This window comes from Neopsephotus bourkii, unplaced genomic scaffold (genome assembly GCF_033783945.1).
Source record: "Neopsephotus bourkii isolate Nb327-2 ecotype Australia unplaced genomic scaffold, CSIRO-AGI_Nbou_v1 NB_673, whole genome shotgun sequence".
Classification (NCBI taxonomy): domain Eukaryota; kingdom Metazoa; phylum Chordata; class Aves; order Psittaciformes; family Psittacidae; genus Neopsephotus; species Neopsephotus bourkii.
Window position 1 is genome coordinate 1230527 of NW_026901172.1, and position 16166 is coordinate 1246692.

General features: G+C 40.7%; 1 protein-coding gene across 18 annotated transcripts in view; it reads left to right on the forward strand.

Annotated features, from left to right (window-relative positions):
* FGGY (FGGY carbohydrate kinase domain containing) overlaps positions 1 to 16166 on the forward strand; it is a 325223-nt gene that overhangs the window by 291076 nt on the left and 17981 nt on the right. For 17 of the 18 annotated variants that reach the window (XR_009725433.1, XM_061353407.1, XM_061353412.1 and 14 more), the window contains 2 exons: positions 1476 to 1596; positions 4596 to 4690. Coding sequence is in view for 17 of the 18 variants with exons in the window: in XM_061353407.1 (XP_061209391.1) it covers positions 1476 to 1596; positions 4596 to 4690 (216 nt within the window). In the remaining variant the exon portion in view is untranslated. Of the gene's footprint in view, positions 1 to 1475; positions 1597 to 4595; positions 4696 to 16166 lie in introns of those variants that run through there. The other variant, XM_061353417.1, reaches the window with a different exon arrangement.

Below are 16166 nucleotides of genomic sequence, written 5' to 3' on the forward strand. Positions count from 1 at the left end.
GACGGGCTCTTTTTGGAGCAGTTTATTTTTCCATAATTAAAATGGTGGCTGTGTGATTTGGAAATTAGCCTGCTGTGTCCATAGGGAAGTGATGGATTTAGTCAGCTGCTATTGCGGCTGCTAAAGTTCCTCCTAACCGCTTGCCTGAGAAACCAAAACATATTTGAAGGCCTCTCCAGAATGGTGCCAGTCATTCATAGTGAATGTCTCCAGTCTGATGGAACTCTGCTTGTTTCAATTTCCAGTAGTTTTATTTGAAGAGGGGTTTATTGCAGGCTGCAGACCTTGTAATGAACCTGCAGCGTAGCATACAGAAAACCTAGGTGACAGTTGGTGAAGACTTTGAGCAGATCATGTTTTGTAGGGAACCTCCATACGAAGAGTCAGCCTGGGCAAAGTTTTGGCTGGAATTTGGTGTGTTGTCAAGTCTGAGCTTCAGAATTAACTTCCAAGGTACTCTAAAGAGCTGGGAATCAGTTTTGGACAAACAGTTTGTCAAAGAAACGGAAAATGTTCTTGCAAGAGGAAAGGGGGAGAAGGTTGACTTGGGTGAGTAGTTGGAGGCGAGCAAAGCAAACAGAAAGAGGAAAGATTGGTTTAAAATGGTGAAGCATTTGCTTTCATCATTCACAGAGCGGAACACGGAGCTGCTCTAATTTGGGTTTCTCAGAATGGGGACTGTAAATGAGAAGTTTAAAAATATGCCTGCATTTTAGATGTTTCAATTAATCCAGACATAAAATGGAACATTTTATTTTGCATAGGGCAAAGGCCAAGAGAAATAGTAAAGCCAAGACAAAATTCCTCAGGTTTTCCTTTTTTGCTGAAAAGACAGAAAATACAAGGTTTTATTTGTTCCTTTTTTTGTTCTGTTTTCTTATTTGGCCTCAGACTCAGAATCTCTTTACCGAAAGTTATTTTCAGATACTGTTATCCCAAGTAAATAGAAGGTTTTGGTGGGGATGTCTTTGCCAGGCAGGTTTTAGTTTTGGATCTGGAAATGTTTTCCCTACTCAGCTTTGCTTGGTCAAAACAGCTGCTTATCACTGCCATCAGTTCTTCCTTGTGCCTATTCCTCTGTCTTCTCATCATCCCTTCTCGTAATCCCTTATAAACCCAAAGGCTTCAGCTTTGTCAGTACTTCCCTGCAAGCCCCATTTCCCCGTGTTGCTGTGTACTTCTAAGTCTCCACTCCTTCAGCCAGCCCCAGGATGCTTGCTGCAATGTGCTATGCCCGTGTATTTCCCAGTTCTTTGTGCCATCCGTTTCATTTTTCTCCTTAATTTCAATGCCTGCTCCTGGCTGGAAGCTAGGCAGATTCCATAGCCTTGCAGTCCTGTTCCCAATCCCCTGGTTACTGGTAGGGGCAGTTAATAGTATCACTCCTTATAGCAAACTGAGCTTTAAGATCTGTTCCCGTGGCTGCTCTCCTGTGCTCATCTGGTTTCTTTTTGTGTTTTTTCCCCTTTTTGAAGTTAGGAACAAGACATATTTTGGAAACTATGCAGGCTGCAGGGCATCATATCAACACGCTGTTCCTGTGCGGTGGGCTGAGCAAGAACCCTCTCTTTGTGCAGATGCATGCTGACATTACTGGTAAGTTAGAGGGAGAGGAGTGTAAATCTATTTTAGGTGGCTAAATACTTTGTCTTTGGAAAAATAAAGACTCTCTTTATATAGAAGTGTATTTAGCTGGTGGGCAAGAAGTGTGCACTGAAATGTTTTTCACAACCAGATTTATAAAAGATAATCTGAAATTTTCTATAGAAATGATTCCATTCAGTCATATTTCAGGATTTTAGATGAGAATAATGCCCATTGCATTTTGTAAGCATGTTTTGCCTAAGTTGTGTTTTATTAAAGCCTCCATTAGCTTCATCCTATTTGAATTCTTTTGGAGTTCCAACAGTTCCTGCTCATGCTGGGCATTGTACCCATTCTGTAGAGCAATTCTTTTCCAGATTGCTTCCATGGCTGTATTATTAATAGGGGTTCGGCCACAATTCCTGGATTCTTGCTCCTGCATGGTGCTGCGTTTGGTTTTGCAGATAACTGATGGGTGGAAGGTCTGGGTATGCAGTTCATCACAAGAAGGCTCCGGCTTGGTCTCCCTTAAGCCTGTGTGTGTTGGACATCTCAGCACACCTGGGAGTCAGTTGAATATAGTTTTAAAAATGTGGAAAAAATAACAAAATTTAGTGTAAAGGGCTTCAAAGCAACTTTGAATGATGTGTGCTTCGGGTATGTGTCAAATTCAGACCACTTGAGCTGTCACGAATAAAGTTGAAGGCTCAGATTCGGAGCATTAGGGCTGGAGATTTGACTTGTCCTAACATCAAACCACACTTCATAACCTTGACGCAGGAGGGAAGATGAAAATATGCTTTATGTACTTACCTGAGATGAAAACGGAAATGGAGAAGCAAAAAGCATAATGCCTATTGACCTTAAATTTCACTAAATGCGTTGTGATCAAAGTGACACTTTGGGTTTGTGAAAAACAATGTTGTCGAGTCTGTGCCTTTCCCTGTGGAACTCGACCGGTTTAGGTGAATTTCGGCTACGTGTCAAGTTGGGATGCTGGTTCACCATGCGTGAAATAAAAGGTCTGTGAAAAGGTATTCTGATTAAAATGTAATCAGAAGTTCTTTGACTGTAACTAATGGCCAAGTACAATTCAGTACAAAAAGGCCTTTTTGCAGTCTGGAGTTCTCCCCCATTTGTAAAATCAGTGACTGACAAGGGATGTCAGAGTTCATCTAACTGAAATGCTCTTGGTTATGTTGAACTCATTAGAGCCTATCAGATAAAATAACTAACATTCCAGGATCAATCCCCCATTCTCTCCCCAAAAGAAAAAAATCTGAATATATTATTGTTAGCAGCAAATGCCCATGACTCAGCCATGCAGACATCCAATAGATCATTTCGCAGGGCACTTAAAAAGTATCTTGATCTTTTTGTTTGCCCGGTAAGAATTCGGTATTCATTCTGATGATGCAGGAAATGTGCAGCAAATTTTAGAGCACGCTGGAAATTGCTTACTGCCTCAATGCCTGGCAGCCAGCCACAGAGCTCTTAGCTTCAGTTTAAGGTTGTTCTCTTCCAAGCTGACCCAAGGCCTGAGCTGTGCTCTGTCTGAACTGGAGGAATGCTCAGGTGACTGATCCTCCACTCGTGTTTTTAAGGTGGATTTGTTTGGTCACAAAAATTGAAGGAGTGCTGTAATTCCACTAGTTCACTATTAATAGTCATTCCAGCAATCAAACAACAAGGTCTCTCCATATCAGCTTTCTTTCCCCATCACTTTGCCTGTGCTAACTGTAGGAAGAAAAGGCATGAAGACCTTTACAGCACCTTTATGTCCCTCACTGAAGAGCAGTTCTAAAGAGCTTTACACTGGTGGAACACTGCAAAGTTAGCATCATGTACCTGAATGCTTGGCGTGCAAAGTGAATATGCTTTTTATCAGTTTTTGTTTCTTTTATTAATTTTACTTCTCATTTTGAAAAGTGTGATGTGCCTTTTCCTCTGTAGAAGTTGCTTGTGGCCCACTTTTAGATCTTCCTCCAGATTTCAGCTCCTTCTAATCTTAGAGCTGGCTGTCAGGAGCAGCATTTTTAGGGGCATAATATCATTAAGGCTATTCACTCCCCCCGTCGCTGTGTTTACATCCTCATTCGCTGCATGAAATTATCTCTAATGGAAATTCAGACACATGCCAAACACTGGAGGAATGTTACATTTTTTGGCTTAGTGAGACTAAGCATCTAAAGTATTTAGACTTCTGCTATTGGTTTAGCTTTCTAAGGAGAATTATGAAAGTTCATTAAGAAAGAAATGATTTTTATTTGATTAGGCTTTTTCCTGCTGTTTTTACACCAGTAATACAGGGCTTAGAAAGCATTGTGTGAACCAAAGGGAAGTGTGTTCATAATAATACCCCTGGGCAATGAAACAGTAATTTTTAATGGTACTTCAGTATATATATTGAGTTTGTTTGTTTGTTTTCCCAGTGTTTTAATCTTGTTTTCCAGCACAATTTGGGAGACAAGATTTCTCTTCTTATTTCATACATAGCTTGTGAGAGTTCGCTCTTCGTATTTTCATGGCTTCCAGCAAAACCAGGCTGCCTTTCTTGGCTGTATATTTAGAAAACAAACAGAAACAATCTGGTTTTTTTTTGTTCCTTGCAAAAGAAACAAACAGAATACCACCCTGTTTTCCCCTCGAGCTCTGTTTTTAATAGGCACGTGGGTTTGGAGGGTGTGGGTAAACAGGTTTATACCAAGCCCTCTGAGATAAATAGCTAATGTCAAAGATCCAGGGGATTGTTCTTTGTATGCTTCATGTTCTGCATGAGTATTGTGCTGAAATTGCTTTATTTAAAGTCTGCATTTTTCTTGGATCCTGGAACCCCAGAGCAGAGGTTTACATTAATCTATATGGGCTGTAGCTCCAAATGGAGGATGTGAACGTGGTTTTCAAATCCTTTTGATTCCTTTTTTCTTTGTCTTTGCTTTAATTACTAACTGTGCTGTTAGTATATTACTGCTGTATTCTTCCTAACAGAGGCCTGGCTTTTTCTTATACAGGCAAGCCTGTTGTCCTGTCCAAAGAAGTGGAGTCTGTGTTGGTGGGTGCTGCTATTCTTGGAGCCTGTGCTTCTGGGGATTTTGCATCTATACAGGTATGCAATACCTGATTATTGCTTTTCCCCCCCTAGTTTTAGTGTGTTTTTCACTTTGACATTTGGCGCCATGCACAGACTTTAATTCAAGTGGAAAAGTTTGTACCTTCTGCACAGCCGGACAGGAGCCAACATCGCTTTCTTTCTACCCTCTTTTTAACTCTGTATGTTACTTAGGTGTGTTGAAGGTTCATTTGTCTTTTGACTGTAGGGACATGCAGGTAAAAGCTGCTGTGTATGAAGTTAGGCCATGCAGATTTACAGACAAAAAGGAAATTTGGCAGGGCTCTGATCCTGCAAGAAGGTCACACTTTCATCTTGGTTATATTTGTCCTACTTTCCTTTCTTCATGCTGAGGGATGGTAAACCTAAGAAACAACATAGCACTATTTATGCAGTAAAAAATGACACACCTATACTTCATCTTGTCCATAGTGAATGCAGAGTTAATAATGAGAATGGAACTTCATGTTTATTCATGTTATTTCAGTGCATTAACAGTTGCAAAAGTAGCAGTAAGGCTTTTATGTTTAGTGGATCAGCCAGAGCATGACTTAGCTGCATTTATATAAACAGCAATAGGATAGGCAAACCCAAGGAAGGGTCTGAATGCCCCAAATCCAATCTGTTTTCCCATCTAGTAATTCCACTAGAATGAGACGTGTCTTCTCCTCATGCTACACAGGGCACTAAACAGTACACAGAATTCAACTGGACACAGTTATTTGTCAGGATGGTCCCTGGATACAATTTTCTCTATAACACAGATACTTGTAGGTGAAATTGTGCACAAGACACTTATCTGAATGTATTTTCTGAACAGGGAGATCAGCTTCTCAACCTTGTTCACTTGGTGTGGTTCCACTGGAGTCAATGAACAGCTCAACAGTAGCTGAGGGACTGGGCCTTGTTTGACATTGTTCCAAATGGGAAATTTCCAAATGTGCATATTCTACAGTGCTGCTTAGGAAGTGCTGCAGGAAGAACAGTTTCCTTTCATGGGAATGTTGCCATTAAAATAAATCCCATTGCAACAAATATATAATGCAATATATGTATAGCTGTATTTAATAATTTTCCTGCTTGCAAGCAGAACTTGTTTTGATAAATGGAATTTCAGTAGCAACTTTTGATGACAGGACTTCATATTTAATTCTTACTCTCTGTTAATCTTCTGCCTTCAAATACAGAGTTATTTCATTCCAAGTTTAAAATGTTTTCCACTACTATGCAATAACTGAACATCTCAAACCTGATTTTATTGTCTGCCTTCACAGCCATTAGAAAAATCTAATGCTGTGACATCTTCTGTGATGTGCTTTTATAGAATTCTGGTGTGTTCATTCCCTTCAGTTTTTAACTCTGCCCTTCTATATAGCAGTGTTTCAGAAGCATATCCAACGATGTCAGAACAGATACGTATGTCTTATACATCCATACATATAAATATATGTCAGTCTGCATAGCACACTCAATCAGAAATCTTGTTTGGTGAAACCAGATCCTTTGAAACAGCCTTCTCACAAGCTTTTTGGTTTGAAAAGTGTTTGCCCTTTTACTGTTAAGATATGTCAGGATGTCCCTGCCTCTTTGGTTATCAGAATGGGGTTTGGTTGTCGTAAGTACAGGTTAGGAAGGTCTTCCTGGAGTAAACTTCCCCTAAGGGCTTACTTGTGACTATAGGGAGCTGGACTGCATGACTTTTTATACTCCCTTCTCATTCCTGATTGAATCAAGTAAGTTGATACCAGTACGTAAATAAAAAGAATAAGTACAAATTGCAATCCAGTGCCTCAGCACTCCATAAGGAGTCTGGTTTTCCAAATGCAGTCTCTGCCTTTTTCAGTGCTTCAGAAGCTATTTGTGCAAGGTCTGGTTCCAAAGGTTTTGCTAGTCAGCAGGAGAGTTTCCTTTTGTTTCACTGAGTTACAGGTCATGCTCATGGGCTTCCCTGGGATGTCTCTGAAACAGAACAGGGGGAAGTAGTCTGGAAACTACTGCTATTATACATCCCACTGGGCATTTGTAGCGTGTTTCTTTCCATCGTACTGCCTGTAGCGATCACTGGGAGCGAGATGAGGCCCTGAATCCTATCCAGGATGCCACAACACATCTGGCAGTGTGAAGAAACCACCCACTAAAGTGTTTTAGCTTAGTGTGTGTTCAGACGATTGTCGTTAGAGAGGTTCCCCCTTTGGCAATATCAGTTGTATCATACAGAAAATAGGTTAGATTATGTAAAAATAAAGAATTCAGCTACATGGAATCAAGAAAGTGAAGGCATGGCTTTTGGGGGTGGGGAGGCATAAATGCATCTGTAGCACTGCAGTTAATGGCCCTCTCCCATTTATTTTTCTGCTAACATATCCTCCAAACCAAACCTCTCTTTGAGGTGCTGCTGCAAGCATTCAGCATTGTTGTAGTCTTTGGAAATAATAGAGGTTATTACCTATCCTCTAATAGATGGTTTGTGCTTAATTATTGTGCCTTCCAAAGCTCTTTGTTTGCTCAGTCTAATAGTAAAGGAGAAAATTGTGGGGTTTTTTTACCAATAACCTCTTCCCTTATGTCTATGGTTGTTTGAAGGGCAATTTTTACTGCATTTGTCCCAGTGATTGGTCAGATTTCTCAGAATGGGTTTTGCTCATTTCTGCTCAATGTTAAAATCAAAATGCTTCAAAGCTGTCTGGTTTTCATGGGTTGGCTGATCTCCATTTTCTAAAACTCAAGCGTCTTTAAGACAGCTTGAAAATAGCACCCACAGCCAGGATCCCTCCAAATCCCTTTTGATAATCTTAGTCCAGCTTTTAACATGCTCTGCTGAAAGGACAAAGGGGCTGGTTGCTGAACAGACACGTGAAACCCACTGGTGAAAAGCAACAGCAGGTAGCTCAACTGCAAGGGAATCACATATGGAAGTAGGTGCATGTGTGCTATGTAGTAATGATGTGCACAGTGAGTGATGCTTCAGGGTGAGCTGGTCTACGTGCTAAATGTGATGCCTTGGGGAGGTAACATGAATTACATGGTAGAGTTGACCTGCTTGTGCATTCTGTCAGAGTAGGGGTTTGGGGCATGGGGCAACCAAGTCAGAGCCAATGTTCCAGTCTGCTCTTCATTCAGAAATTTGGGCACATGGACAAGGTCCTCAAAATCTACCAGGACATTGCTTTTCAATAGAGGAAGACCCAACTCTATGGGTCATGTAGGGAAGACTCAGCTCTATAGTAACCTTATATAATTAGAGTTAGGCTTTATTTAGCTTAACAGTTAAGAAATGCATTGGAATTGGATCACATTTCCTTAGGGGTAAAGTATGTGGCTGTGGGGATTGCTGTTACTCTCATACTGCTGTATTGTCCTGATGCTTAGTCCTGTGGCGTTCCATCACCAGGATTTGGCTTCTTACCTATATATTGTTGTATTATGGACCTCATCAGAAGTGTTTGTGAGACAACAGGATTCTCAGCCTTCACTTTCTTGGGCAGTTGGTCATAGTGGCTGGAACCAGTAAAGAGCTTTTCCTCCATTCTTTGGTATCCCTAAGTGAGTTTCTACTCACAAAGAAACAAGCACCAATATAGCTCCTGTCTTTTTTATCTTTCTGCACTACAGCAGTGACTGTTCACAGCATTTTGTTCTAATTCTTAATTTTTATATCTTGTTATTCATATTTCGAGTGATTCATGGAGCAAGGTTTTCATGCTTTCTATTGGCCACATCTGTATTAGTACCAAAATTCTCAAAGAAGCATTGGAAATGAAGGTTATGACAAAAAGGTACCAAAAACCTGGCTTTGGTACACACAGGTTAATTTTCAGGATTCTAGTGTGGGTTTAAAGGCTCAAGCCCCTTGAAGCTGCAATTTCATCTTTAGGTATTTCTATCAAGGAAAGATTTATACCCTCCATCTCTCATGCCTGGTCACCATATGTTGTTGCTTCAAAGAATGTTGACTTCCCTGTTTTCCTCTTCATTTACTCTCCCCCCATTTTTCTCCTCTGTGGTAAAACTGGATTAAAACAATTGCTCTATCCAAAAAGCAAAAAGAACGTTCAGTGCAGTGAGTTCATCTCCATTCCAACGTCTGGTTTAGTCTCTAGGATCAATGGAAAGGGGAGAAAGTCTGGATTTCTTCTTGCAGTTTGGGTTATCTTTTAATTTGCCTCTACAAATGTTGCACCTTTTAAGTGTATTTGTTGCATCTTCATTGCTATGCTGGTGAGTGTAACACAGCCTGGCTGGGTCACAGAAGACACTGCTCTCTAAAGCAGAATGCCATAAGGCTTTTTGAAATATATACTGTATTATAGGGATTTGGATTTTTGACATACATGCTGCAGAGAATGAAATCACCTTAACATTGCTGGCTTCGATGGGTCAATTGATTGGTTCTAGCCATTCCTTTCATGCTGAGCAGCAGGATCCTGGTTTTCCATGCGATTGTTTCTATAGTAAAAATATAGTTTCCGGTTTCGCGAGCCAGCAATTCCTTCTCAGGAAAAATGTTCAATAAATAAATGTCAAAGTTTCCAGTATATCCTCGTTACTCTGCCTCACTGGTACATAATTGAAAATGGGAAGAAGGTGCTGTTTGATTTGGCAGCCATCCAGCTCTTTTTTTGATGGATAGCCTACTCTTTGGGACAAAGCCCTACACCAGGGAACAGCGTTATTACCTTATAAAATCCTGCAGCCCACTCACTACTCCTTAATTGCATATTAAAGCAATTAATAAAATTACCTGTATGAAACCAGATTTATTTTAGGTTTGCTATCTTAATGTGGGTCATTGTTACTGGCCAGTATGGAAGAGAGGAAACTTTGTATGATTTACTAGAACACCTTAAACTGTTAACTTTCTGTGATCACTTTTGGTGTCAAATGTTGAGGTAGAACTTAGAGTCTACATAGTTCCAAGAGTTTTCTGATATAAAATTGGCTTTTGGGATAGGTGTAGCCTTGTCTTTGTTAGTTTTGGTTGTTATGCAATTTAGGGGTATATCCTGCAAAAAGATAAAGGGTGGGGGGGAAAGCTTTCTTATTGTTTTTGTAGAGCAGATTAAAGGTACCTAAAAATGATCTGGATTCTACAGAAAGAGGTGTTAGGTAATTGCCTAATGTGAATTAGCTGAATTATTTAGCAGCAGTAGCAGTTGAACAAGTGAAATACCCCTTAGGTACACTTCACATCCGTGGAAGCTGCCCTAGAAGCTGTGTGGATCATGGTCTCCTGGCTTACGTTCAGGATAACAGGCACAGAGTCTGTAACTATGAGGGAGATATATAGATATATTGCAGAAAGGGTTTGAAGTTGTGATGGTGCAAAGGAAATGATTCACTGGACTGAAGGAACTAGGAAGAGGGTTTTTTTGTGCACTGCTTGGTTATGCTTAATATAATGGACATCTCCTCTCAGTTGTCTAAGGAAGTTGTTGGGTGGTTTACCAAAAAGGAGAAAATCAAGTAACAAAACCCACAGATAACACAGGTTTTTAAAGGATCAGCCAGGAAGACCATGCAATCTGCAGTGTATTCACCTCTTAACAATGAAAATGTTACAGACTACCATGAAGGTAAAGAACACAGCAGTTAGTCCACAACCTTGGTCATGGCCCAACTGGCAGTTGTGTATAGACAGCACTTCATAAGAACACCCATAAATTGTACTGGGGCGCATTCAACAGTTTTGCTGACAGAACTGGAAGGGATGAGGCTATTTCTCTTTCTGGATCAGGCAGTCTCTGGTGTAATTTTATTCCACTTATTTCAATGGACATGCTTCAGTGGATGGTCTGATCCTCTAGTCCTCTTCCAAAGCATTACCTGTCAGGTCCTGGACTGAAATTAATACAAGTGTCTTGCTCATTTCCATATTTTCAAAAGCAAGAACCAAGTGAAAGATCAGGGAGGGGATAGTTTTTTCCTTAGAAATGGTAATAAGTTGGGAAATCAAAAGAGGAAATAAAACAACTTCTCCTGCTTGAGTTAGGGAATGTTGCCTTCCCTCGTCTCATTAAAAATGTAAAGCACTCTTGGTTTTGAGGAGGCTGAATTGGTAATTAAGTGCTATAATCAACTTGTGTAAACATCATAGTGAAGGAGAGCAGCAAATTCATCATTTTGTTGGCTTGCCTTACCCAATTAATGCACCTTTTAGTAAAGGCCTTCCTGTTGGGATAGGGGTTTTTTCCTCCTGTTGCCTTAATCAGAGGATTTTGGAAAGGCAGAGGAAAGAGATGGTTGCTCTTAGGCACCGTGCTGTCCACAAGGAGTGTGTTGCAATGCTGTGATCTTGCCTTCCTTTCTTCAAAAGCTCCAAATCTGTACGTGTAGAGTTTGAGCCCAAGGTTTGGTGGAGACCAGCCTTGGCAAGGCTATTGGCTGGGAGTGGCCTCTTATCTAAGTGACTTTTCAAACAGTTCTTTCCTGGATTGTATATGATCAGCCTTATTGACAGGACCTGTGCTCCATAAAAGAAATACTTTATATTCCAGTGCACAGTTTCTGTATCTACTGTTAGAGACAGTATTCTAGTGGTGAAAAGAGCTGAATCTTCACAGTCCATTCATTTCTTGTTCTCTCCCTCGTTCCTGGCAGCAAAGCTATTAGGGGATGTCATGGGCAGTTTGTGATGTGGACTTTACTGCTTGCTGAAAACCAATCTGTTTTCCCCATAAGCAGCTAAGATGTTTGATGGCTGTGGAGTATATTTACAGCCAACTAGGCCTGGACTCAAAGCAGTGGCTCAGCAGTACAAGAACTCTATCCCTTTACCTCTTTCCTTGGTGTTCTCACACTGCAATACATCTTTGCTTAATTGAAAGCTGGGGATTTTTCCCCCTTGTGTAATAAAGATAGATTCAAAATGGCATGCATGAAACCACCGAGATACTGGCAATGCCTCTGGCTTTTGTATAGAGTCAGCTGCCTTCTTACCAGAAATCTTTAGAGAAATATAGATGAGAGAGAAAAACTAAAAGGCAGTGATTTGATGGCCACTGTCCAGTTCCTTGTGGCCTAGTGTTTATGGTACAAAGAGTGCCTTTTTAGTTAGCATATTTTGGCCTTACTGTCAGAAGTTTCTGCAGTAAGGGTAAAAAGCAGATGAATCACAACTACTCTTTTGCCCTAAGGATGATCCTTCTGTATTAAAGCTGAAAAATATAAATGCTTCTCTGTCTCTGCCAAGTGCAGAATGAGCTTTCAATCAGGTTGAGAGTGGGGTTCTTTTATTTTTTTTTCCATTTTCCAAGCCACAATAAATATACAGAAGCATTTCTACTTTCTTTCAGCTGACTTCAGTGGGCAGTGTTTCCATGTGGTTGGAGATCCTCTCTTGGTGGGAGTTAAATCACACATAGAGAGTCAAACAGCTGAGATGTGGCTGGAGCTGATAGCATGATGCTTTCACAAAAGTGCTAAGAAAAGTACCCTCTGTCTTGTTGCTGTTTACTGACATGTGATACTGGTTGACATCTGTTGCCCTTCTCATTTGAGGACTGTTTGCTTTACTAACTTTAACATTTCCACATTGCTATGCTGTTGAAGTGCAGATACACAAATCTCCTTGGAGTCCCCAAGGTCCTTTTATGAGAAGCAGAGCTGCCATCATTTGATATCATCCCGCTGGCTGCCTTTTATATTGGAGTTGAGAGAAATAGCTCTGCTGCTGTTAAATGTTCTTGGTGGAGTGCAATGTCTAATGCTATAGGTTGTCATACATTTGATGTATTATCAGATCAGTACGTGCTGCACAATAGTGTTTGGTTAATTGTCACATTACATGATTTGTAGTTGGTTTATATCACTTGAAATTATTACAGGTAAAAAACTTGTCTGAGAAAATGTCAGTTTGTTGTAGCAGGTCATATAGCTACTGAAATGACAGATGATCTTAGTCCATAATCATAATCCAGAATTCTCAGTTAATGTAAATCAGCATTGCTCCAGGATTTCAGAGGAGTGACACCGGTTTACTCCAGTGCCCTGATCCGATCAAGCACTTAGGTACATCATCTCACTTTCAAGTAGGCAAGGAGCTCAGCTGAAGATAAGCAGGACTGCCCATGTGCTGAAGTACTTTACTGGATCCGAGCCCAAACAGGAATCTGACACACAGCTCACTGGTAGATGACACATCTTGAAATGATAAAGGCTATTAGAGCTCTTGCAATTGGGTCATATTATTACCCATTCAGAAACCAGTCGAGGATGCTGTAGGTAATAGGATACAAAGGCGGTGTCTTTTGTTAAGTGCTGGCCTTTTGTGGAAACTTAGCATGCTCCATTTTAAATGTCATCCAGTCCACAAATGTTCAGATTTGGAATTTCTCAGTAACTCTTTAATGACAAGGAAAGGCAGCTGCAGCAACTCAGTGTAATAGATTGGCCATAACAGAACTCCCCATTTATAATAGCTGAGTATTTGGCACAGAAGTACTAATGTTGGAGGCATTATTATTATAATCTCAGAAATCCAGTACTTAGAGATGTGGCCATTTTACTTTTAGAAAAGTAGGTGGTTTAAGGAAATACCACACTAATGAAATGGAATGAAACATGGCCTTTTATTTGGACATCAGTGGAAAGAGACAGGGCACTGTGTCTTGGGATATCAATGTGGCTTTCCAGTTTATTATTTCTGTCTGAGAGTGGTGCTAAAGATTTTATGACTTATTTTTCACATTTACAAGGCTGGACTGAAGAGGTAATGAAGACCTCTCAGCTGCTGAAACGATGAAAGAGATCTATTTAATCCTCTGTCTTTATGCTGAAGGTGTAGCTGGCTTTGCACATTGGCAGAGCTCCACTGACCTCACCTGAGTTCTCTGTCTTGCGTGCACACACCTGATTACCCGGTTAGAAGCAACCATATGTATATAAATATAATCTCCTCTGTCTGTAGGCTTAAACACGTATATTGTCACGTCTTTTAGCTTTTAATAAACTCACATCAGCTGATGTTGGCAAAGAAGAAGATTTAAGTGTTTTGTTAATCTGCAAAGTCGAGACTCTTACTAAACCAATGGTATTCTTCTCATCTGTCGGTAAGGCCAAGACCTGGCAAACAGGAGAAATACGCAGCCTAGAATAGTTCAGGTTGTGCTGCTGCAGATTCTTGTAACCAGCCATGAAATGACCACAATGGGGTTTGTCTGAGGAGAGGTACAATTAGTTTGTTTTGTTCTTTTCAAGCAGACTAAGAATAAGATCAGTTTAATAATATCACAGCTTTACAGCTTTTCTAGCTTGCTGGCCCTGTCTGTTCTTGAGGAAAACCATAAATATGAGCAAACCATAAATGTGTCTTCATAATAGATGGATACTTTCTTTAAGATGTACTGTGATCCATCGCCTTTCTATTTTAAGGACAGATTTTACCCACAAACTCAGAGACATAGCTGAAGTCATTTGGACCTTGAGACTCCCCTTCTGTCCAGGCCGTTTAAGCAGGGAAAAAAGTGATAGCAATATTTTATCGGAAGGATGAGTACAAAGCTGAATACCGTGGATCCTTTGTGACTGTCAGGAGCCAGTAAGGTCCTCTTCAGAGCGTGTCTTGCTTAAATGATGTTCGGGATGTCACGTAAGTTAAAGTTTCTCTGCCCTCACCTCTTCAGCAGCTGAGCAGAGCAACCTTCAAGTTATGCACTGGAGAATTGGAAACTCAATCTGGCTACATTGTGAGATTAATTTTCCATCTGGGATTTGCACTCTTGCGATGTCAGCCCAGAGGATCAGACTGTTCTGTGGCAGAGCACAAGCATGTAGAGTCGCAGCATTAGCTGTCTGAAATGCTGGAGGGTTTTCCACATTAATTTTTTCAAGGACATTAAGATCACTTCGTTGTGGGATTTGATGCCAGTAGTTCCCACCACTAGAACATACTTTTGCCACCCTATAGTTGAAGAAGTTTTATAACTTCATATATTGTGTTGCCCTTTCTCCTAAAGAGGTCTAAGAGGGGTTTGCTTCTCAAAATTTGCCCTATCTGTATAGTTTAACAAGACTTGTGTTTGCTGTCTGGGTGTTTTCAATACATTTCATTTTATTGGGGTTAACAGTAAAGACATTTTTCTTTATTCTGTTCATGTAATCATGGATCTGAAATAGTAGAGGGGATATCCTGTAACCTTTATTTGTTTTATTAGCATACTGGCAATCCTCATCCTCAGCATCCAACTTCCAACTCTCATTCTCCTTTCTTTGTTCAGCTAAGCCATAGGTTCTTGTTTCCCTGGCTTCTTAAATGCAGATGTATAACAACCTTTCCCACCCCTGCTTTGCTGTCTTGTTTTCAAGCAACTTTTCACACCCGCAGTGCTTAAACATTTCTGAGGCACAGTTTGGTGCTAGAAATTGGACAGTGACATGCACAGAGAATCCACATGAAATCGCGTCATGCCTGTGTTCTGGTTTTATTGGGACAAGTGTCCACATAATGATTAGCAAGCCCATAATTGTCACTTTTGAGGAAAGGCAAACCACCAAGTGGGCATGGAAAAGCAGAAGCTGCAAATTTTTGTACAAAGATACTCCTCCAGATGAGGACTGAAAAACACCAGTACACCACAAATAATGAGAACCGCTGTGCCCGTATCTTGCTGTGCCTTGTAGACGTAAAAGCAGCACAACTGAGTTAGATTGTCTGCTTTCACAAGTGCAGTTTTCAGCTAAGAATAACTTATAGGGATGTACGTAATGTGTAGCACTCCTAGGGACTGCTTTCCCTGGAGCATTACTAGCCTTCAGTACACGAATACATTTTGACCCATGTGGGGCCTGTTTGTGTGAGCACCTGCTCTGTGTTGCTGGTTTCTGCACACCTTCCAGATAGTCCTTTACCAGGTAGAAATCTTAGGGAGGAGTGTGGGCCTGGAAGCGCTGATGGGAGCACATTGTTTTGTCAAGGGATGGAGTAAAGTGATGTAGCAATGCACTCCTTGCTAAGCAGACTGAGGGGTGGTTCAATCTAACCATGGCACCTCTTTTGGAGCTTTTGGAAGCACAGGGGACCCTCCAAGGGAAAACACTCTGGAAAATAAACCAACTTCTAATCAGCAGTTTTTAACTCTTAAAGAGTATCTGCATGTCAGTAATACATGGAGAGGGCTGTACTGTCACCCAACCCAACCTCTCTTCCCAAAACCGTGGGGTGGAGGATGATAATGTGTTGCATTTGGAAGGTTCCTTCTTTGGTGAGCCTTGACAGCTCAGAACTGAGTTAAGCACCTTGGACATATTCAGCAAAATATTGCTGAGGCTAGTAGCCACGTATCAGAGCTCTTTGCTTTCAGAATGTCTGGTAAGGCTCAGTTTTTGCCTAATTTTCCTAAACTAATGTCTTCCTATCTCTTGTCACAAAATCACTCATTTCTGTCAAGTAGTTTAGGCACTGAGTCTTTAGCACTATCTTTACCCTAGGCTGAGGGAAGCAGTGCTTAAGTGCCTTACAGCAGATAAACTGGACACG